We start from the raw sequence: 23025 nt of genomic DNA on the forward strand, positions 1-23025 counted from the left end.
TCCCGGGCGCACCGTGGTGGCAGCTGCTCTCATAAGGCAGACCCCGACCTTGCTGGCTACCTGCGCCCCAGCACGTTGCCTTCGGCTTTTCAGAAACGCCCCCGGATGCCCTGGTACTGGAATCTCCGTTCACCAACATACGGGAGGAGGCACGAAGTCACCCCTTTTCTGTGGCAAGTACCCGGCGGCTCTCACGCCAGCGGCGTGTAACTGTGCGCGTCGAAATTGGCCTTCAGAAGCAACGGAGCCGGGCTTAGCTGCGTGGCTTGCGGGGCAGCGGTGGTATTTATGAGCATCAGGGGGTCAAGAGCTGCACTTAGGGCAGCTCCCAGGAGCACTAGTACCGTAAGCAGCACCAGAGCCGTGCGGGGGAGCCTGCTTAAAGAGACCAGAAGCCGGGATCAGAAAGGGCAGTGGATGTAGAGAGGGGAAGGGAGACTCTGCTCCCAGCCGCCTCTTGAGCTGTGGCTTTTCTGCTGCAGGAAGGTGCTTTGTGGGCTGTGAGCAAAGCGGTGGCAAAGCCGGGCTTCCGTGGGGTCCCCGGTGGGTTCCCTCCGACGTGGGCACCTCTTCCATCCAGCACGGCTGCGAGCGGGCTGGGGGCTGAGCAGGCAGCCGGCCCGGGCGTTGGATGTGGCGGGGCTGCTGAGGCGCGGTGGGATGAAGCTCTTCCGGGAGGATTGTTGCCAGCAGCAGCCTGGTACCTGGAGACCTTGACCGTACAAGCCCCCAGAGAGCCCGCTCCTGAGCGGGCTGATAAGATGGGCCTGAAACAGGAGAGGAGAACCAGTGCTGGTGGAAACGGGGACCCTCTCGCTGCAGAGGGTGCGGCCCGCAGCCGAGGGGCGTGACGGGGAGGGCAGTGGCCTGCCCTGGTGCTGCTCTCTGCCTAACTGTCCTGCTGGTGCCTGCCACTAATGCAAATTTTTCCCCCTCAGATATACAGGTACTTCCCTGGGTTTGACTGGTTCTTCCTTGACCCCATCACAACAAGTGGAATTAAATTTGCAAACGATGAGAAGTGAGTTCTCTCTCTGCTGGGTTTTCAGCCGTGGCAAGCGTCAAGCTGGACGGGCATTAAACTGTGCTCTCTGCTGGTTTTGGTTTTGTTTCTTTTGGGGAGGGTTTTTGGTGGGGGTTTTTGTGCGTGGTGGATTTTTTTAGTTATTTATTTTTTGTTGTTGATTTTTTTTTTTTTTTTACATTCTCTGAAGGGATTTCAGTTGCTCTTTCAGCCCTGAGTGCAACACAGCTTTGCGCTGTGGAGCTCTTTTAATCTTAACAAGGACAGATGCGACAGCACAGAGGCTGCTCAGGGATGTGCTGATTTGGTCCATATGATTTATGCTTTTTGAATGTATGTTGCATCTTAGGCAGTAGCGTTGGGACATTGAAGGCTTGGGAACATTTCTCTGCTGTGCATTTGCATAAGCCACCCTGCATGTAACGGCATTGCCCCTTTTCACTGAGCCTTCTGTTCAGGAGCCTGAGCATTTGTGAGTTTGGTTTCAGTACTGGAAACCAAGGCCTTAGACCCTGGGGGGCGACGCTTTGCGGTGGCGTGAGCTGCTTTTCTCTGGCCTGAGCAGCAAATAGCTTTTACAAGGACGCCTTTCGCTAGTGAATTTTCTCTAGATCAAATGAACGGTGCCCAGATAACAGAGTTTTCAAGACCTGACCTGGGGTTAACGAACCCCAGGACGACGAGAACTGTCACTGCGGTTTCCTTGACGGCCCCGGCGTGGTGGTGTCGGTGTGACGGGATTGCTCTGAGCCGTGTGACGTTGCTCTCTCTCTCTCTCTTACAGTGTGAAATACATTTCCTGCTCCCTGCTCATCCTTCACGCTGAGGATGACCCGGTGGTCCCGTTCCATCTGGGCAAGAAGGTACGGCCGGGGCGCTGCAAACGGCTGTGGTGGGGGGAGGCGGCGCGGGTGGAAGGACACCCCAGCCGGGCGAGCGGGCGGCGGCAGGACGCTGTGTGTAGAAATGCGTAGCCCGAAGGGACTGCAAATTCCGTGGTGTTGGAGGTGCCAAATCAATAGTGCAGTGGAGCTAGAGCGAGCGAAGCTGGTCAAGCCGGGGCCCGTGACTCACCCCTGAGACGGGCGCTGGTTTGGCAGGGTTAGCTGGTTTGGAGTGTCCCTCACCTGCCTTCCCTTGGACTCAGCTTTACAACATCGCTGCAACGTCGCGGAGTTTCCGAGACTACAAGGTGCAGTTCGTTCCGTTCCACACAGACCTTGGCTACCGGCACAAGTACATCTACAGGAGTCCAGAGCTACCTCGGATACTGCGGTAACGGCGCGGCGTGGGGCTGGGCGTGGGGCTTTGGGCACCTCTTCTGAAAACCCCTCTGGTCGCCGGGGCGGGTGAGACAGCGGGGCCGGCTTAGCGCGGCCGGAGCTCCCCACCGCCCCGCGGGGCAGATGGTTGGGAGGGGGCGGGAAGGTGGGAGCGGTTCTCTGCGGCCCATCTGTGCTGTGAGCTGGGCGCTCTGGAGGAGCTGCTGCTGCTGCTGCTGCTGCTGCTGCTGCTGCTGGGCGAGAGCAAAGCGCCGTGCCGTTCCCTGCGGCTGCGAGCACTCGAGCCCCGGGGATTTTTGGGGGGCGGGGGGTGGGAAACGGGGAGACCCGCAGGCTGCGGCGGAGCGCAGGAGAGCGGGGCGTCACTGCTGTGTCGTTGCCTTTCCCAGGGAATTCCTGGGGAAATCCGAACATGAGGATCGTCACTGAAGACCGGCTGCTCTGGCAGCGCAGAGATCCTCCTTCCCTCCCTCCCTCCCTCTCTCTCCTTTCCCTCCCCTCTCCCTGTGGGTCGGTCTGCCCACCCTCCACCCCTGGCACTCGCGGTGCCCGGGGATTCCCGCTCCAGTCCTGATGTGTGTACCCTTGGCAACTCTAGCTCCTGGCATCAGCGCCTGTGATGGTAGAAGAAAGAAGCTGTTGACTCGTTTTTATTTTATAAATTTTTTTTTTTTTTTTTTGACATGGATGGAGGGAGGGGTGGTAACAGCCCAGGAGCCAAAACCAAGCCGTGAGAAATGTAAGCACACCAGAGCCTGGCCGATCCAGCGCCGTACCGCTGAGGACAGACATTCCTAGGACACGCGTGTCCTGACCACGGGTGTTTCTTTCACTTCCAAACACTGCTGCTGTTTTTGGATCATGTAGAGACTCATGTGTAGGTGAATGGCTTTTGCCACGTCTCCAGACCACAGTTGTCCTGCTTGAGTTTGAAGTGTTCTCTTTCTAGGAAATACATGTTTTGCTTTTACTTTTCGCTAAGTGGCTGTAATTACAAATACACGGAAGATCCAGGTGGTGAGAGGTATTTTTATTTAGCTCTTCAGTCACAATGTGTTGCAAGTGTTGGGGTAATTGCACACATTTGGAAATAAAATGATTTTTTTTTTTTTTTTTTTTTTTTTTTGTTCCTTTTCAAATGCCCCTTTAGCTTTTCTGTGCCCTTTTCCCTCTGGGCAGCATTTTGGCTCCCATCCCTGCTACCCGCTGTGGAGCTCCTCCCCTTCTTCACATGCACTTTGTTAGGCCTGAAGTGACTTAGGTAGATAAATTGCAAATTTGGGAGTTGAAGCTGGAAAGCAGGAGGTTACGTTTTTGCTTCATCTCGCCCTTCCCTGAAAGGTGGGGGAATGGGTGTCTCCGTTCTCCCCCTGCACACCCAGACCCTCCTGTGCTTCCTTCGGGTGGGGGTGCAGGGGGTTTGTCCCCTCAGTTACCTTTGAACTCCTTCACTTTTCCCCGGTCCCGGGGGCTGCGTTGTTCCCTCCCAGTTAAAAGCAGGCAGCCCTACGCAAAAACCTTGCAGATGCAAAAATAACAGTTTGGGGTGTCCCTCCCCTGGCCCCCCCCTCCTGTGCCCTGGGCACCCCCGGCCCATCGCTCCGCCGGGCTTGGGGCAGGTTTTCCAGAAGTGGAAACGAGCCTTCCCCCACCTTCCCCCCCCCCCCAGGAGAGGCTCTAGGGCTGCCCCCGCCCGCTTGGGGCTACGCTGGGAGCTGGTTTAGACTGGGACCTGGTTTAGGCCAGGAGCTGGTTTACACCAGGAGCTGGCTCAGGCTGGGAGCTGGTTTACACTGGGACCTGGTTTAGGCCGGGCCGAGCTGGTTCAGGCTGGGAGCTGGTTTACACCGGGACCTGGTTCAGGCTGGGAGCTGGTTTACACCGGGACCTGGTTCAGGCCGGGAGCTGGTTTACACCAGGAGCTGGCTCAGGCTGGGAGCTGGTTTACACTGGGACCTGGTTTAGGCCGGGCCGAGCTGGTTCAGGCTGGGAGCTGGTTTACACCAGGAGCTGGTTTAGGCCAGGAGCTGGTTTACACCAGGAGCTGGCTCAGGCCGGGAGCTGGTTTACACCAGGAGCTGGTTTAGGCCGGGCCGAGCTGGGGTGGCTGGTGGGGGACCTGGGCCTCTCCCCCCCCCCCCCCCCATCAGTCCATGCAGCCAGTACCTGGTGCCGTAGGTCTCGCTGTGGGGCTGCCGGGACCCTCGCAGCCGCTCAGCCTGCCCCCGAGCCACGGAGCTCCCACCGACGCTCTCCCCCCAGTCGCGTGGTCGCCCCTCGGGTTCCCGGCCCCTCCTAAGCTCAACCGTGCCGCTCAAGCCGCGGTCGACGCGCTCGTGTTTATTGCACCGAGGGAAGAGGAGGCGCTTAACTGGGCTCTGGGGAGCGATGGGCACGTTCCAGCTCAGGCTGTGCGGGGCTCAGCCCGCGGCCCCAAGGCCGCCCTTCCCCTTCGCAGCCCGGCGCTACGCTTGGAAACTGAAACCCCAATGTTTTATCTAAAAAGCGGTGAAAGTTTTAATAAAGGCACTGACCGCGGGTCGCTTCAGCCCTTTCACCTGGCGGGTTCGGGGAGCCGAGCTCGCAGCTGGGACCCGGCCGGTGTTTGTGGCTGCTGCCAGCTCTGGGCGAGCGGCTTTTCCCTGAGCCCGGTGGGTCTGTGCCTCTGCTTCAGGGTCTGCTCCCCCCCCCGGGGACAGGGAAAGGGGAGCTGCCCAGGGGCATTTCCAGCCCGGGAGCCGCGTGTGCCAAAGCAGCACTGTAACCCCCACGCCGGGGAACCGCCGCGCAGCTGGGGAAGGCCAGCAGCTCGCTTGGGGGTGTCCTGACTTTTTTTTTTTTTTTTTTCCTGCAGCCTGCACCCCTCGCAGTTAGTCACCAGTCAGCCTGAAGTCGAACCAGCAGGTGGTTGTTTTAATGAGTTGGTGTCACACAGGGGGGTTACTGGTGGGCTCTGCGGGTGTTAAAACTCTTGACGCCAGGCCCAGGGAGGGACACGCGGAGCGCTGTGACCCGGCTCTGGAGGGACACGAGCTGTGGTACCTTCCCCCCCCCGCCACCCGGGGTAGCACCCAGCATCCAGCTGTGCTGGGGCGGGTACAGCCCTCTCTGTGCAGGCCAGGAGGATAAAATTCCCTGGAAGGGCTGGCTTAGAGGGCTTCTGGCTAACAAAGAGGTGTGGGAGGAGACCCTGACCCCAGGCCCTCTCGCCGCCTCCTTGGAGCACGCAGCACTGGGGAGCGGTGCCTGCCCCGGGGGCTGGCGGCCCCACGGGAGGAGGATGCAAGACCCCCCCCTCTGCTTGTGGGGCAGGGTGAGGGCGGGCGGGCCGGGCCGCGGGCGGGAGGAGGTGGAGGAATGAGCTGCAAAGCCTCTGCGAAGCGTGGAGCGCAGCGGTGGAACGCGCCGGGCTAAGCGCGGGCAGGCTGGAGGCGTGGGTGCAAACACGGGGTCCTTCCTCCTCTCCCCCAGCTCCTGTTCCTCGCTCAGGGCTCCTCCCCAGAGCAGCTCTCTCCCCTCCCGGAAGGGATGGGCCTTGTTTCTTCAAAGCGGAGCCCATCCCTCCTTCCTTCCCTCCGTGCTTGCGTCAATCCCGGGGGAGGTTGGGCGGGGGGATTTTTGCGGCGGAGGGCTCCACACCCCAGATATCCCGGGCGTACTCCGTGATGGTCCTGTCACTGGAGAACTTCCCCGAGCACGCGATGTTCCTGATGACTTTCTTAGTCCACTCCCGGGGGTTCTGGGAAGAGGAGAAGCAGCGTCAGCACGGCCAAGGACGCCGTCCTTCCTTCCTTCCTTCCTTCCTTCCTTCCTTCCTTCCCCTCCTCGGCTGTGGGCAGCTCTTACCGTGAACAGCTCGTCCACTCGGCCCTGGCATTTAACGTAAGCCTCGTAGTCGGCAAACACCTTAAACCTGGGACCCGAAGCAGAGCAAGGGCTGAGGTTTGCCTGCTCCGGCGTCCCGGCCGCGCTGGGCAGGCAGGGAACCCGGGCCAGCTGGCGACGAAACTTCGCGGCCCGCCGACGGGGGGGGGGGGGGAACGCTCGCCGGGACTCACCTGTCGTGGTACAGCAGCATGTTCACAACGTCCTTGAAGCAACCGGGGTCTCGAGGGGAGAAAAAACCGCTGCCGATCTGGTCGACAGCCTGGCGCAGCTCCGGCAGGCGCTCGTAGTACTCCCGGGCGTTATACCTGCGCCCGGCAGGGACGGGCTGTAGGGACCGACGCTCTCCCCGCTGGGGCCCACGCGCCCCGAGAGCGGGGACCTGCCGGGGCTGGGCCAGGGCAAAGCTGCCGTACGGCTCCTGGGAGCCCAGTTCCTGGGGCTGGGCCGGTCAGAGCGCGCTGCCAGCGGCTCCGAGAGCAGCTGCGGTGCCCGAAACCGCTTTGCGCCCAGGCTCCCGTCCCGTCCCCAGCCGCTGCACCACCCGGACCAGCCCAGGGTGGAGGCTGCCTCCAGCCCTCCCAGCTTCTTCCTGCCCCAGCGCTGCCCAGCAAGGAGGCCGGGCCCTCTAACCCCACCTGACAAGCCCCGGCGCGCGTCAGGCTCTCCCCAGCACCAACCCTCGGCGATCCAGTGCCTCCACGTCCTCCACCCGCATGCCGAAGATGAAGAGGTTTTCTTCATCTGCCTCCTCGGCCATCTCCACGTTGGCCCCATCCATGGTACCGATGGTGAGGGCCCCGTTCACCATGAACTTCATGTTGCCGGTTCCCGAGGCCTCGGTGCCGGCCGTGGAGATCTGCTGGGACAGATCTGCCGCTGGGATCACTGCCGGGCGCAAGAGAGGTTGGAATTAATCCTCGGCACACTGCAGCTCCCCACGACCTGAGCCCGGGACATCGGAGACAACCCCAGGGAGCTGCTGGTGGCCCTGCTGACCTTGCCCTCAGCCCCGAGAGCACGGCCCCAGGGCCAGAGCCGAGCTGGGCCCTGCTGCCAGCCCCGTCACTCCTTCCTGACCTGTGCGGAGCCCTCGGGCCCTGCCCGAGGGTGACCTGCCATGACAGCCTCGCGGGCCAGCCCGTTTCTGGGCTCAGCTGGGACATGCCCAGCTCCCGGCGTGCGCTGACAGGAGACCAGACGTACCCTTCTCGGCCAGGGATACCCGGTAGTTCTCCAGGAAGATGACTTTGAGCCTGTCCCCCACATAAGGATCGTTGTTGACGACCTCACCGATGGACGTGATGAGTTTGATGATCATCTTGGCCATGTGGTAGCCCGGGGCCGCCTGAAGAAGAGCAGCCCAGGAATGGTGAAGGCTTTTAAGGAAGGGAGAGCACGAGAGGCGCCGGTGCAGGTCCTCACCACGGGGGGAACTTGGGCCTCACCTCTGGTTTTGCACATGGATTAGCAAAAACGCCCTACGGGGAGGGGAAGTCCCGAGCCACAGGGAGTGGCAGGGCCTTGTTCAGTCTGGTTATTAGCCCCTGACCGCGGTTCCCGACGAGCTGCCAGCAGACCGGTGCTGGCTACCTACAGCGGGCCCGGCCCAGGCACAGCACCCTCCCCACGCCCCCGCCGCGCCGCGCGAGCGCCGAGCCTGGAATGCACATTACCTTTCCTCCAATCATAATAGTCCTGGGCACAAAGGATTTGGACGGATCGCTTCTGATGCCTGAAAGAGCAGAGTACAACACAACCGAAGTGAAGATAAACGAGAGTTTATCGCGTGCATCAGAGGTGGGCTGGGATCCCAGCCCGTGTCACGTGGACCCAGGAGACCTGCAGGACCCTGAACTCCAACCAGCCACCTGCTGGAGCTGGGCTGGGCAAAAAAAAATGGGCTTCCGAGTCCTCAGAGGACTACTCAAGGCAGCGGGAGGCAAAGCTCCGGTGGCTTGGCTCCCTCCGGGAACGGGCAGGGGCCCAAAGCATACACGGGGGAGCGGGTTTTAACTCGTACCAGGTCAGTCCTAACACCTGCAGCAGAGGTGTGGGGGTCACCTGGGCCCTGAGCTTCTCCCCACGAGCTCTGTACGACCCTTCAGCCACTCTGCCTTCCCTCCTGGAGAGAAGCCCTTCCCGGCAGCAGGGCGGAGCTGGGCTCAGGGGTCCCTGGCCACCAGCTGGCACACTCCTAGAGGGAAACCCCGGCAGTGGGAAGCTGTGGGGCGCCCCCCTCGCCTACCAGCCCAAGCAGGACTCACGGTTGTAGAGGGTGATGGCGTGCAGGCAGTTCAGCAGCTGCCGCTTGTACTCGTGGATTCGCTTTACTTGAACGTCGAACATGGACGAAGGGTTGATCTTCACCTTGTACTGCTCCTCCAAGTAGGCTGCGAACTTCAGCTTGTTCTCCTGGCAAGAAAATCCGGTGAGGAATAGGCACGGGTTCCCAGGCTTTGGGGGTTCCCAGGCTTTGGGGGTTCCCAGGCTTTGGGTGGGAAGGGAGTGTTTGCTGCTGGGATGTTCCTGGGGGCGCGGTGCCTTTGGCCTTCTTCCCCCCACCCCGCCTCCAGGGCACCGTTACCTGTTTGACCTTTGCCACATCCCTGATAAAAGTCTCATTATTGATGAAATCCAGTAGCTTCTTCAGCTGGCTCAGGTCTGTGATAAAGCCTTCCCCGATTTTCTAAAAGAACAAACCAAGAGAGGGATGTCCCGCCCGTGAGACCCCTCGCCCAGCCCACAACTGCGCTTCCCCAGCGGAGACGCCACGGTCCCGCTGGGAATTGGGACAGGCACTCTGGCCAGGAAAAGGAGCAGTTTCTTATGGCGAGGTTACTTCTCTGTGTCCTCAGGGAGCCCAAGGTACAGAGGAAACAGGGCACGCACTCAGAAAAACCCGACCAAGTCCCTGTCTCTCAAGGAGCTTTAGAGGGAGGATGTGGGCATGTGTGCCAAGGCCCCCTGGCAGCTGGAGAAACTGACGGGCGGGACATAAAGATACATTTAATCGCAGGATGTTGTTGAGCTACGGCGTATCGCAGCGTGAAGCAAAAACCTGTGCCAAAGGGGGCCTGGTAACCGAAGGAGGCAGGACTGGGGCTGGAGCTCCAAGGAGGCTCCTTTGCGCCTGTGAAGCTGAAGGCTTCCGCAGACCCCCCGTTCCACACACCACCGTGCTGCCCAAGAGCTCGTGCGCCGCCACCGCCAGGGCAGGGAACCAAATTCAGATTTCTGCAACTTTTTCGACCGGCTCTTCATCACCGACTTTAAAGCCCAGCCAATCTCACACCTACGTGTGCAGCGGAGGGGGGGGGGTGCTCCTCCCAGCCCGGCGTGAGCCTCGGGTCTGGTCACAGCACGCAAAGGGATCGGAGGCAAACGGATCCCGCTCAGCCCCTCGCGACTCACCTCGGCAATAACGTCAGCCAGTCCTGGGTTGCACAGCAGGAGCCAGCGCCTTGGCGTGATCCCGTTTGTCTTGTTCTGAAACTTCTCGGGCTCCAGCTCGTAGAAATCCTTGAACCTGGAACGCCAGGGAGCTCTGAACCACCCAGCGCTTCAGCTGTCGGTGCTCCTGGCTCAGGGCAGTCTCTGCGGAGCTCCCCTGCAAGGGGTGCGCGCGCTCTCTCCCAGCCCTCAGCCCCCTTCCTCAGCCGTGCCGCTGCGGGTTCCACCAGCTCCAAAGGGAGGTGAGTTAAGACCACCTTGCGCCCACGCTAACGCGACAGCCTCCCCAGTCTGCCGTGCCCCGGGGGTCCCCCAACTCACACGGAGTTCTTCACGATATCCGAGTGGATGCGGGCCACGCCGTTGACCGCGTGGGAGCCAATGACGCAGAGGTGAGCCATGTTAATACGTTTGCAGTCGCCTTCCTCGATCACCGACATCCTCCGGAGCCGGTCGATGTCCCCAGGGTAGAGAGCTGCCACCCGCTGCGGGCAGGAAGAGGGACGTGAGCGTCCCAGCCACAGCACCGAGGAACATTCCCCTCCTCAGGGCAGCCAGATCAAGGCCCCCCCCCCCGCCCCCCCAGAGCTCCCCCAGCCTGCGGCCAGCCCTGTCCCGTACATCCAGGTGCATTTGGTTGAGGGCATAAATGATCTCCAGGTGACGCGGCAGCAGCTTTTCAAACATGGAGACTGGCCAGCGCTCCAGGGCTTCGGGCAGCACGGTGTGGTTGGTGTAGGCGCAGGTCCGTTTCGTGATCTCCCAGGCCTGCAGGACAGACAGCGGGTTAAGGCACGCGAGCCCAGGCCAGGAGAGGAAAGAAAACCCCGTGTGAGAGGGCAGGACAGGAGAGCAGCTCTTTCCCCTGAAAGGTTTGGCGTGGACCTCCCAGCTCTGCTTACCTTGTCCCAATCCACTTTCTCCACGTCCACCAGGATCCGCATGAGCTCTGGGATGGACAGGGCGGGGTGGGTGTCATTTAGCTGGATAGCCACCTGCAACACAAGACTTGCTGGGCTCAGACCTGGCAGCAGCGGGGCTGTGGCAGTGTCCCACGGGCGTGGGGTTGGGGTGAGGGTCAGCCCCACGCTTCTCCTCACGGCACACGCTCCAGAAACAGAGAGTTCCCGAGAACGGAGCTATTCAACCTTCACAAGTTTTGCTCCACATTGCAAATTTTCCCCGGGGAAAACAGGCCCAGAGATCACCCGTTTTCCAACCCAAATTGCCAAGGTCTTTGTACATACACCCTCACTCGGGCCTGAGCATCCTGCTCTCCCTCGTGACAGGCAGCTCTGGCTGAAACACCCCCCCCCCCCCCAGACACTCTCTGCCCAGAAACTCACCTTGTCTGGAAAGGTTTCAAAACATGTTCTCACAGGGTCTCGACAGCCAAATTTCGAGGACTTAAAGCGGCGGATGATGTCTTGAAGGGTAGCAGCCACAACAAAGTACTCCTGTTTCAGCCGCAGCTCCTTGCCTTCGAAGAACTGCAAGGGGAGGCCCACAGCCGTCAGTGCCGCAGCTGCCGTCCCCCGTTGGCAGCCAAACCCCTAGAGATGCTCCTGTCCGCTCTGACGGGCTTCCCAACAGCCCTCGCAGGTTGAGCACCTCCTCAGGGCAGCTGCGGGTGTTTCTCATACTGCCTCTGATGGGGCAGCAGCTGTAGGGATTCACAGGAGGCTCAGCATCCCAACCGGCCGCCTTGGGACAGGAACAGAACCTGCCGCAACCAGGCTGCCTGTACAGAGCAAGCGCAGCTCCCTGCCTCACCGCAAGACCCTCCGCAGGGTTTTGGGACCAAGGAGTTTGGATTCCCCTGCAATAGCCAAGAGCCAGCTGCCCCCCCAGGCACGCTACACTTCACGCTGGTCTATTTTAAAACACCGGCAGGAAACGAGACAGTGGGGGTGAAGTGCAGGAGGTGAGCTTTTCCAGCACAGGTGCTGATAGTGAGGGCTCTTCCCTTTTGGATCTGTTGCCCAGCAAGTGCATGGCCCGGGACAGTCCTTGCAGTGAGAAATCCCATGAGCTGGGGCTGGAAACGAGTCCCCCCTCATGGCCGCCTCTGAAATGACAACTTCCTTTTGCAGAGGGTAGCCGCGTAAACTGGCAGCTGCCTTGAATTTGGAGGAGTAATGTCCCTTCCCCTCCCTGCAGCACGGAACAGGGCAGCTATACAGTATGGGCCAGGCTCTCAGCTGCCGTCAGAAGCCCTCTGGAGACAGCAGGGCTGCGTCTGTTCACCGAGAATTGCAGGGCCAGCCTAGTGTATTGAAAATCCTCAAACCAGAACAGTAAACATCAGGTGGCCGTGGCCTCCCAGTGCTCGCAAACCCGGCGATACAACTACAGGGAGGATGATCCCGAGCAGCAGGGAAGAGAGGCAAGAGAGTCACTCACGTTGTCATTTGGGTACAGGACTCTGGATATGTTTTCTGCCAGGTTTCTGTCCAACACCGCCTCGATGTAGTCACCCACATTGACTGCAGCGAGAGAGGAACACACGCAGCACTGCAGCAGCTGCTGAGGCTCAGGCAGGTCCCTGACACTATGCCTCCCCCTCTCCTCTCAGAGAGAGGTTTGTAACAGGAACATTCAGGCTGGTGTTAAATATGAACGGGAACGTACATGTGTGAAAGGCACCAGAGAGACAGGAGGAGACAGGATAAAATAAAAGCACATCTCCATGCAGTTTCTTGGGACACACATATCAAGAAGGACAGAGAGAAATTGAAGACAGATAGCAGCCAGAAAAGGCAAAAAAAAGGGAAGCGAGTGACCAGGCATCTTCCTTAAGGACTAAGGAGAAATGGGGCAGGGCAGAGAGGCACGAAGATCGCAACCACACTCGGCTCCTACAGGGTACAGGGGGCTCACGTGAAGCCCGGCGCTCAGCTGCCGATTGAGAATTGAGGAGCCATCACAAAGACTCGAGAGGCATCACCCCTTGAGAACACAAGTTCTCCTGGCAGGGCCGCCTGGGCACACGCTCTGTGCTTGCCAGCATGGAAGAATAAAATCGGTCTAGTCTAAAGCCTTCCCCTGCTCTAGCAGCCCAGCACTATTTGGTCTGTTAGTTGCCCTGCGCCTGCTCTTCAGCGCTGCAATTAGAGCGTGAAAAACGCACTAGAGAGGTCACATGCAGAGCCAAAGTTAAATCGACAGTACGGTGGGCTGGGCTGCTCTTTTCCTCCAGCGCTCGGGGATGCTGCTGCACAGACATGACCCTCCACAGCACGTGTGGGTTTGCAGCTCACTCGGTGATGTGGGGGGACGCAGTGGCAGGCGGTCTGTCGGGGGGGGAGGGCACAGGGCTGGGTTTGCAGAGCACGGTAAGCGGGATGGGGATGGGAGGAGGAAGGATGGGTGTCCTGGTGCGTGAGGGCTCTGGAAGCGGTTGGAGGTGGCGTGATCCACGGAGGCACACACAGCACTGTGTTCTGGAGGTAGCCAGGAGGTAGGGATAAAGCAAACCAGAGGGGGAGTGCTGTGCCAGGTGCTACGCACGCAGGAACACCCACGTCCCAGCCTGGAGAGAAGCACTGGAGGGAGAGCACTTACACTCTTGGAGGTTGAAGTCATTGGGCGCTTTCGCAGACCACAGCCTCATGGTGTTTACGGTGTTGTTCTTGTACCCTGGCACCGGTGTGTCGTAAGGCATAGCGAGGACAACCTGCAAAAGGACAGTATTCCCCTCTGATGAGCAGCACAGTGGCCTCAGAGAAGGTGGGAAAGCGGCTGAAAGCTCTGCAGGAAGAATCCAGAGGGCATAAACAGCTCCTGGCTGTGGTAAAAATCTCACCCCGCTAAAAGACACCTGCTGAGCTCCACAGGCTTCCCTGCTCTCCTGGGCACTGCCAGCACCCACTGGCAAAGCGTTAATAGGAGAAGCAGAGCTGTTTGGAGTTTTACTGACACACTGGAGTTACAATCCCATCAATGAAATGTAAAAGAGTGTTGCAAACAAGCTGCTGACCTTCCTAGACCAACCGGCATACATCTTAGTTATTCACTGCAAGCATCTCAGCTGGCCACTGCAATTCTGTCTGTGCTGGGGCAGGGCCAGGGCATCTGGGACCTTCGTGTTTCCATCTGGGATAAACTCCACAGCCTGAATCTTGCCTGTTTGCCAGGACCAAACCCCACCACCATTGCCAGAGCGACGTTCAAGGTTTGGTGAATCTGCCTGGGTACATCCACCGAGGTCTCCAGCACCTGAACCGCACACGAGTACAAACCTGTTAGTGTAGTCTACAGATGATGCGTGAGCATCAGGATGCTGCACACACGGCTCCTGACTCAGATTACACTAGCCAGGCAAGGCATGGTTGTGCTTCCAAGAATGTGCGCTCCAGCTCACTGCTGTGCCAACATCTACGTGCCTCCAGACCTGCTGAGCAGCAAGGGAAGGCACCCTGACCTCAGCCTGGAACAGAGGGCCGAGGGTTTATGCCAGCATAGCTGAACAGTGCTTGCAGAGTAAGGCCCTGATCCCGCAGCACAGAGCCTGGGCCACCTCTCTGACAGAGGCAAAAGGAGCCAGCATCCTCCTGAACAAGTCAGTGTGTAATGGCATGGCAGCCCGGGAGCCAGAGGCTGTCCCCAAGCAAAGATGTGAGAGGCAGGAGAGAATTGAAAGTGCTGTGCTCAGAGGGCAGGGAAGAGCCAGGCGGATCAGCACCTTGGCCCTGAACAGCCTCTTCGTGCTGGCGTCGGCAACACCTCCCGTCTGGGGAGAATCAGTAAGAGCTCAGGTTCTCAAAGCTGCTATTACCAGCTCCAACCACGGAAGCAGGCAGAAAGCCTGTCCTGCCTGAGCCACAGGACTGGGGCACCCATCCCATGGACTGAGCAACGCTGTATCTGGAGACCGCGTCTCTGGCTTTTTTGAGCTTTTCCAGCCTGTTCCCTTAATGGCACTACTGGAAAATTCACTATCTGTTTCCACTGCACTGCTTGGGATCCCTGAAAAAAATCACTGTTTCCACTGCACTGCTTGGGATCCCTGGAACCCCGGGCTACCACCGGGGTCACAAGAGGAGCACACGGCAAGGCAATGACACTCGCTCCCCAAGTGGATGTCTGCGTCCCCAGAGCTCTGGCACGGTGCCTCCACGCTGCTCACGGGGCTGTGGTGCTGAGCCCCTGCACTGTACGTGTCCTGGGAATGGCCTAGGTCACTGCACAGCCTTCAACAACCAGGGTCCCTGGAAAAGGACTTGGCTTGTTTATCCTCTGAGTGGGCCCAGGCGACCCTGCAACTGAGCTCTTGGCACTGGAGAGAACAGCTTGTGCCCCTTGGAAGGACAGAGCTGGCTCATCAGGCTGAGAGCCCTGAACATCATGGGAACAAGGCCAGGCCGTGTCCCTAAATCCAAGAGGAATTCACAGTCCTCCCTTCCTCCATCCTGGGCAGTGCTTAAGACAGGAGAAGCTGAAACATCGTCAATCCTCTTGATAAATCTGTGCCTCTTTAAAGCTTGCCTTCCTCAGCTGCAAGGCTGGAATGCATTTACAATGCACCAGCCCGTGCTCTGAGCAGGCACATGCTCCTGAAGCACTGTGCCTGCGAAGCATCACCTCTACCTCCCCAGCTGTGGGAAGCTGAAGAACCATTTGCTCTCCACGGTGCCGCAGAACAAGGCAGACTGGGAGACTTGCAACCACTCCTCCAGCCTCCCCTGACAGCACTCTACCCATCGGGCCGGTCTGGGAAAGAGGAACTTGCTCCGATCACAGGAGTTAAACAGCCATGGGTTTGCTCCATGGCCAGCCCACAAGAGGAATCTCCACCCACAGCAGCAGTGCCAGAACCACCTGGGTTTGGGTGAGCAGTAGCCAGGAGCAGTGCGGAAGGAGCCTAGCACAGCTGCTGGGGGTACTGTCCTTCTCCAACATAAATTCATGTCAGACTGCGGGGCTTCACACTGCAGAGGAGGTCCCCACTGATCTAAAGTTACAGCTGTGGCTGAATGTCTTCCCTCTTTTCCCTCCAATCCTGCTGCAGCTGTAGCCAATAAAACCACCTTCGTAACTGCAAGCACAGCTGAAAGAGTTTTGCCAGACTGGCAGAGAAGCAAAGCCTGACCACCTCAGGCAGCCCAGGGACAGACTCTCTCCCTCCACGCCACCCTGGCCCATCCTCCCCCAGCCCAGCACTGAGGGAGACGTTGGTACCTGGGTGTCGATCCACTTCACGCCCTCAGGGGTGTGATCCACGCGGCCGTAGAAATGCACAGGGAGCATGTACTCGGGGCGTGCTTTCTCCCAGGGATTGCCGTAGCGTAGCCAGTCATCGGCCTCCTCCACCTGCAAGAGGCAAACGGGGTTCAAGTGCTGGCTTGTGTCTCCAAGGGAAGGCTAAACTAGGCTCTCTGAAGAGAGGCCGGTTTAAAAGCAAAGCTTTAGTAAGCTGGCTTTAAAAATATATGTGCAGAGGGCTCTAGAGGCCAGCTGGGCTTTTCAAAGCATGGACGACTACAACCCAACTGGTATAAATAAATCAGCCTCTGCAGGCTTGGCAGAGTTGTACAGGTTTAAACCATCCAAACGGCACAGACCGCTGCTCTCAGTCCGCCTCGAGGTCTTTACATCCAGATGGGCCCTGACGGTGGGATGTGTGCTGTTCCTGGCCACAAACCACCCGCTGTAACCCAGGTCTTGCTAACTGTTCCACCCTCTGCCAGAGAGGCTTTCTCCTCTCTGCTCACAGCAGCACCCGTGGGAGTGAAGTGGATTTAGCAGAGCCACCGAGGCGCTGATGTGCACCAGAAAACAGAGGGGCCGAGGCACCTGGAGATGCTCTGCGTCTGCAGGCATTTCTCTGCCAGGTGGAGGGCAGGGCTGAGCCACAACCCAGCATCACTACCACCCCTGGTTTTTTTTAAGTAACATTAAGCCAATTACAGTGGATGCTTTTTTTTTTTTTTTTCCTTGTTTTCACCATTTACAGGGCCAAGCACTGCAGCTTCTTTGTGGGGAAGGAGGCAAAAAGAACCCTCAAACCTCTCACTCTCCCTGACTTATGGAGAGCTATTTTAAGGGGTAAGAAAGGTCCTTTATGCTCAGAAGCAAGGCAAGTCTCCCAATGGAAACCATTTCCCAGCATACACTAGGGAAAACTGCCAGCTGGGGCAGGTTTTTAGCCTGTTTTCACTTGCAAAATGTTCATTAATGTTACAGGAGAGTCCCTGTTTAAGCCCCCGCCGCCAGTCTCCCAGGGAACCCACAGGAGCAGCTCTGCACGTGTGCCGTCATGTTCGAATTCATCCTCCACCGCACACCCTCACGAGATGTTTGGCCACATCTCCATCCTCAGCCCGACTCCTTGCCCGCTCGCTGCCAGGCTGGATAGGACTCTCAGGTTGTTGGAGCTGTGCTGTGGAGCCCTGGGCAGGAAGACCTCTTGTCCCAGCCACGTCCTGTGGGCTCAGCTCCAACACCACCCTGCTGGGTTGGTGACTGGTGTGGAGGAGCTTGTGCGTGTCCCTGGGTGAGTGCCTGTCACACACACACACACCCCCCAACCCTCATCGCTTCTCTTTGACCAGGCAGTCAAAGCCCTAGGGTCAGCGCAAGCGGGAGGAAGCGAGAGCCCATCTGGCACCAGGTGATGGGCTCAAATGGCCAGTTTATGAAAGAGCTCAAGGCACTGAAATGCCACTTGTGTGGCTAGGCCTTGTCCACAGGCAGAGGTGGCCACTGCAACGTGGAACAGAAGTTGAAAGGGTGAGTTGAGTTTGCCAATGTACCTGCCAGCCGTCGACAATCTTCTGATTGAAGATACCAAACTCGTAGCGGATGCCGTAACCGTACGCCGCCAGCCCCAGCGTGGCCATGGAGTCCAGGAAGCAAGCTGGAAGAGCAGAGCATGGTCGTGCTGTAAGAAACCTCACCCTCGCTTGCTGCTCCGGCTACGGTGCGCTGGGCACGGGGGCGAGGAGCTGCCACAAACAGTGCCGCTGGAAACTCAGAGGAAATCCATTAGCAGAAGGGAACAGCCTGCAGCAGGACCCCGTGCACGTCCTGCCGAGCCACCATGAAAGCCCCGAAGTTGTTGGTGACAAGGAGAGGTCACCAAAACCCCAAACCCAGCCTTGTCTCAGTGAGAGAGCTTCTAAACTTGCCCGAGGTGCCCACGCCTGCCTGCCCTGCAAAGCAGGGCTTCTGACCCCAACTCACCGCCCCACCAGCTACTTCACTATTATTCCTTTCCATTCAAACCCTTCCAGCCCTCAGTCTGGGGCAGCTCTGGTAAAGATCAGCCCCGGCGCTTCCTCCGCACTGGAGAGCTCTTGTCTCCAGCAGTCCCGTGGGACAGGCAGACTAAAATAGCAGCCAACAGTCTGCCTACATGAGAGCTGCTCGGGTGCCTCCAAAGTGAGAGATTTTACAGGGAGGTGAGGAAGAAGGCTCCAGACAGCCTTTTTCAGCCGCACCCCCTCCTGCTGTGCTGCAGGCTGCACAACCAATTCTCCTGGATGCTCTCACTGGGGAGAGGGCACGTTTCTGGCCAGCCAGGAGCAGGCAGGAGGGTTCTAGGCTGCTGAAGGGCTGTGGGGCAGTTGCAGGCCGAGGTCTGCGTGCTGTCCCACTGCAGTGCCCGTGGCAAGGGCGTGACAGCCTCCAGCCAGGCCAGCCTCTGGCCCCGCACCCTCCGTGCAAGGAGGGGACTCCCCTCTCCCTGTATTACCTGCCAGGCGGCCCAGGCCTCCGTTTCCCAGCCCAGCATCTTCTTCGATTTCTTCCAGCTCCTCCAAGTCCAAACCCAGCTATTGGGGAGAAGAGCCACAGCAGCACACGTCACCCCCTGATGCTCACGCCCAGGGGCTGCTCTCCGAGGAAAGCAAACACAGATCCCAAAGCAACCAACAGCACGGGGAAATTAAATCCATGGGGGCCTCTGCATGCCGCCCCCACCCCTCCTCACAAAGCACCTCACCAGCCTCAGCTCCCTGGGCAGCCCAATTAATTGGAAAACAATTTAGCCCAACATCAAACGTCGTTTTCCCAAGAACTACGTTTCCTTAGAGACCTCAAACAAAACACTTGCCTCCTGGCAGGCCCTCACGCCGGGAGGCCCTTCCACTGAACTCGCCGTTGGAGACAGGATGGTGAACGGCCAAGTCAGCGTGCAAGGGACCCCCAAGCCCTGCCCGGGTACGCGCGCCGCCCCTCCGCTTGCGCCCGCCCGGTCCCTGACGAAGGGCACAACCATGCTGGCAGCTGGTCTCTGCAGCGTTTGCTGTTACACTCTGTGCCTTCCCCTCATCCTGCCCAGCCTGCCACCAAGCTCCTTGGCCGGAGTCCGTGGCTGAAAGCGGTTGTCTCCTCTGCTGTATCTCTTGGGCCATTTGTTTTCTGGCCCCCGGGGGGCTGCTGCCTGGTGAAGGCTACGTGCGCCAGCAGCAAGGACTCTCCAGGAGTCGAGAGATGCTGCATCTCAGAGGGCAGCAGTATCTTCACCTCCCTGGCAGGGGTGACAGTGGGGAGGCAGGCTGACACCATGGCTGCTCCCCCAACCGCCCTCCCACCACTTCAGTGGTCTGTAACCACAAGCCAGGAAAACCTCATGCACAGTGTGACGGGGTCACCAAAAACCCAGGCGAATTCTCTCAGTGACAGAGCCATGTGGGGTACAAGAATTCCCATCCCAGCTGGCCACTGGCCACGACAAGTCCCACATGTCAGAGGCTACAGTGAGAGAATTCTCCGCTTGCACATCAGGCCAAAACAGCATGTGGAAAACGCCTTGCCAAGGGACTTGAAGATCTCCCTGAAAAAAAAAAAACAGCCTGCCCTCTGAGGCACGATACCTCCGAGAGGAAACATGTTGGGTCCCTCCCTGGAAATCCTTTCCCATCCCTTGGCAGGGAAAGTATTCATCAGGATGTTTCATCAGCAATTGTAGCACCTCATTTTGAGAGGCCGTGAGAGAGGCCCAGCTTCTGCTAGAAAGTATAACACGGATCTATCTGGTGGGATGGGGAGGAAGAGGAGGGAGGAAACAAAGCTTTTGGGTGAGAAAGCCCCAGAACTCACACTGTCAAAAAGGTCACTGACCTGCTGCAGAGGTGACCACAAGTCTAAGTAGATACGGCCTCGCATTTGTGATTGCCTTGGTGGTACTCAGCTGTGTTTTTTCCAGTGTGAACTCATCCGATGACATTTTAATTCAAGCAAACCATTTCCCCCCTTTTTCCCTTCCCAGTGATTCACTTTTATCTGGCAGTGCTGCTGCTGTGCCTTGGGTACCTGCATGTGAGCTGTAATTTGGTGTTTTGGTGCTCCAGTTTCCCCTTCTGGCCCAGCCTCCCCCGTGGTAAGCTAGTAATGGAAAGCTATTTGCAGCCTGGAACTCTCTAGTCTTTTGGGATACTGAGTGTTGCTTTCTGGATACTCTTCTGGATTTTCCCAGCCACTGCAGGAAAACAGTGGTTTGGGAAAACCACACTCCAACTCCCGAGGGGCCCCAAGGTCCCCTTGCGGTTTTCTCTAGGGGATGAAAACCCCTAAGAGACAACCCCTGCCTCGTTTGGTCAAAATAACACATCCTTAGGGGGAAGCCCTGAGAAATAAAGATACCCAGAGGTCCGCGTGGAAAAGTTCAGCCAGTTGCTCAGGGGGAACCCCAGTATCCCCAAGACTTCACCTGGTAAATGGCTTCATCGCAAGCATTCTGCAGGCCCAGGTTCACCATGGTGTTCTGCAGAGTGCGGCCCATGTAGAACTCCAGGGACAGGTAGTAAATGCGCTGGGGAGGCAAAGCAAGACGCTTACACACAGCACAGCACTTTGCTTTCACCAAAGTTGCTTAAAATTAAGAGCAGACCCGAGTGCTTTCCAGAGCATACATGCCTTCCCACAGCGGCTCTTGGCGCCCGCTCCTGAACACCACGCACCACCGTTTGTTTGTCAGAAGGATCTTGTGCGGGATGCTAGCCAACCCTCCGCCGCACATCTCCCTGCCAACAGCCTTCTATAGAAAAATCTCGTTGCCTGTTAAGTGTTTCCCTAATTAACTTAGGGCAAGAATTATCTCGGATGCTTGAACGGTATATTTATACGCTGTCAAGCTCTGCTGAGGGGATGCTGGGATTTTCAAGTTTTCCCATGCTGAGCTGACGCTGATCCTGAGCCTGCTGAAAGACAGAGCAAGCCCCCCGCCCCGCGCACAGCGGCCGGGCCCAGGGCCAGGCCCCATCCTGCTAGTGATTTTCCAGGACTCCCTATCGCACGGGTTCCTCCCGTTCTCCCCGTGCTGAGTTCCGCGCACACATTTCACCCTGCTGAACAAATAAACTGTCCACAGTTCCTGGCACAACTGTGCAAGACAGGCTGCTCTGCAGTGACCTTCCAAGTTTCAGAGGAGCTGTGCCTGTGCCACGAAGGCGAATGAAAGCCTGGTTGTAGGACGGGAAGCAGGCTGTGCAAACTTTTGCCCTCACTCAGATTTACTGCTATAAATATTTTTATAAATAAACAGGAATTTTTAACGGAGCAATAGCCTGACTTTAAATCATTCCTTCCCCTTGAGTCTCTTTCCTTCCCAGCTGGGAACTTTCTCCCCTAAGCAGCAGGATCACCCGCTCTGCCACCTCTGTTGGGAGTCCAAAAGGGTCCATCTGTTCCTTGGGGCTCACTGGAAAGACTAAAAACATCACACAGTTGCTTAAGTAGTCTGCTCCTTCCAGTCTCCCACAGGGACCCGTTTCTAGTGAAAAATTTAAGTGCAGGTGACAGTAAGCAAACCCACTCCAAGCTCCTCTTAGTCTTTACGGGATCTGTCCCACCTCTTCTGTTTGCACAGCAATACGGACCAGAGCGCATTTGTGCGGGCAAGGATAAAAGGCAGAGCTCCACACGCCGGCGTTACTCCCAGTGCATGTGCAGCCATACCGGTGTGAAAGTGCAGTTTGTTTCTTATGGCAAGGCAATAATTCATAACCCCAAGAAAAGAGCTGACTCGGGGAGGCAGCTGCCTGAACGCTGGGAAAGGTACGTGCCTTTTCTAGTATGCACCTGCCCTCTGGGGCTCTCCAGTTAAGTGCTGGACTGGGTCTGAATTCAGAAGGATAAGGCTGAATAACGCCCTGCAGCCCCCAACATCTCCAGCATCGCCAGACTGAGTTGACAAGTGGAGAGGAGAGGAGGGAGCAGGCTGAGTCCCCACAGAACCACCCTCTCCCTGGAGTTTGGTGACCTGGGAGAGCTCGTCTGGTTTCCACGAGGTAAGAAAACTCGTCTCCAGGCTCAAAGCTGAGCTGCCTGCAGGACCTGCAGGAGCAAAGCCAGGGCACGGCCGCGCTGAGGCACGCGCCAAGACACGGAGGCGACGATGCCCACGGCGGGACACCACCGTGGAGGTGCAAGACGTGGCTGTGGTGGAGCGTGCAGGGGAGCTGGAAGCAGCAAGACACACTCGCTGTGGGGGGGACGACAGGGGGACACGGCTGTGACAGCGTGGGGGGTCACAACGGTGAGGGTTCTTGAGGAGGGACGCGGCTGCAGCGAGGTTCATCGGGACGGGGCTGCTTGTGGGGCCACGGTGAACACGGCCGCGGGGACACAGCTGTGACAAGATGCGTGCAAGGGGCACGGCCACGGCGGTGCCCACGGGGACGCAGCCACAGCAGGGTGTTTGTGTGCGTGGGGGGGGGGGGGGGGGGATACGGCCGTGGCGATGTCCACGGGGAAGAAGCCACGGCGAGGCGCACACGGGAACGCGGCCGTGGCGAGGGTCCGCGCCTTGCAGCGATGCCCGAGAGGACGCGGCCACGGCGAGGTGTGCACCCGTGGGGACGCCCACGCCCGCAGCGACATCCATCAGGGAGGACTGACGGGAAAAGCGCATCCACTGCGGCCCCATCCCCCCGTCCGCCCACCCGGGACGCGGCTCCCACCCGCGGCGGCGGGGCCGGTGGGTCCCTCACCTTGGGGTCCCGCTCGTAGTAGTGCTGCTGGGTGCGGATCCAGCGCCCCACGAGGTGGTCGCGCACCGTGTGGGCCAGCGCGAAGTAGTAGTCGCGGGGGGTGGCGACGTTGCGGTCCTTGACGAGGGTGAAGTGGAGGTGGCGGTTGAAGCTCTTGCGCACCTCCGCCACGTCCCCCAGCCCCGCGATCCCCCGCACGCTGATCTGCTTCCGACGGTCCCCGTCGCTCAGCGGAGCCGCCATCCCGCGGGTTCTCCCTCCTCCTCCTCCTCCTCCTCCTCCTCCTCCTGCAGCCGCAGCCGGAGCCGCCGCGCTTGCGCCTCCGCGATGAGGCGGGGCCCGCGACATGGCGGGAGGCGGCTGAGGGGGACGCCGCCATTTTGTTCCCGCCCCCAGCGCTGGCGTGAGGGGACGGGGATGGCGCCAGGAGGCAGGGGCGGTGTGT

At 58.8% G+C, this 23025-nt stretch overlaps 2 protein-coding genes across 2 annotated transcripts in view; one reads left to right on the forward strand and one right to left on the reverse strand.

Annotated features, from left to right (window-relative positions):
* ABHD12 (abhydrolase domain containing 12, lysophospholipase) overlaps positions 1-3418 on the forward strand; it is a 46834-nt gene extending 43416 nt beyond the window's left edge. The window contains exons 9-13 of the mRNA XM_042789496.1: positions 94-173; positions 939-1021; positions 1809-1887; positions 2172-2299; positions 2697-3418. Of these exons, the coding sequence (XP_042645430.1) occupies positions 94-173; positions 939-1021; positions 1809-1887; positions 2172-2299; positions 2697-2736 (410 nt within the window). The 3' untranslated portion in view covers positions 2737-3418. The remainder of the gene's footprint in view (positions 1-93; positions 174-938; positions 1022-1808; positions 1888-2171; positions 2300-2696) is intronic.
* A 1781-nt stretch (positions 3419-5199) lies between these two features.
* PYGB (glycogen phosphorylase B) lies at positions 5200-22888 on the reverse strand. The gene is made up of 20 exons (XM_042789491.1): positions 22581-22888; positions 20300-20401; positions 18341-18419; positions 17400-17503; positions 15826-15957; positions 13210-13321; positions 12049-12131; positions 10992-11135; positions 10548-10640; positions 10267-10413; positions 9967-10130; positions 9607-9721; positions 8780-8881; positions 8460-8607; positions 7869-7927; positions 7399-7540; positions 6873-7080; positions 6366-6500; positions 6154-6220; positions 5200-6046 (listed from the first exon to the last, which is right to left on the reverse strand). Exons 1-20 carry the CDS (start codon positions 22821-22823, stop codon positions 5894-5896), a joined length of 2532 nt encoding a protein of 843 aa, XP_042645425.1. The 5' UTR covers positions 22824-22888; the 3' UTR covers positions 5200-5893.
* Between the last annotated feature and the right edge of the window lie 137 nt (positions 22889-23025).

The sequence above is a fragment of the Tyto alba genome, unplaced genomic scaffold (assembly GCF_018691265.1).
Source record: "Tyto alba isolate M040663 unplaced genomic scaffold, T.alba_DEE_v4.0 Super-Scaffold_16, whole genome shotgun sequence".
Lineage (NCBI taxonomy): Eukaryota > Metazoa > Chordata > Aves > Strigiformes > Tytonidae > Tyto > Tyto alba.

Coding starts and splice junctions, on each gene's coding strand:
- PYGB (XM_042789491.1), bottom strand. CDS start 22,823: ATGGCGGCTCCGCTGAGCGACGGGGACCGTCGGAAGCAGATCAGCGTG. Junction 15,958..17,399: donor AGATTGTCGACGGCTGGCAG/GTACATTGGCAA, acceptor TGCCTCTTGCAG/GTGGAGGAGGCCGATGACTG. Junction 6,047..6,153: donor GAGTGGACGAGCTGTTCACG/GTAAGAGCTGCC, acceptor TCCTCTTCCCAG/AACCCCCGGGAGTGGACTAA.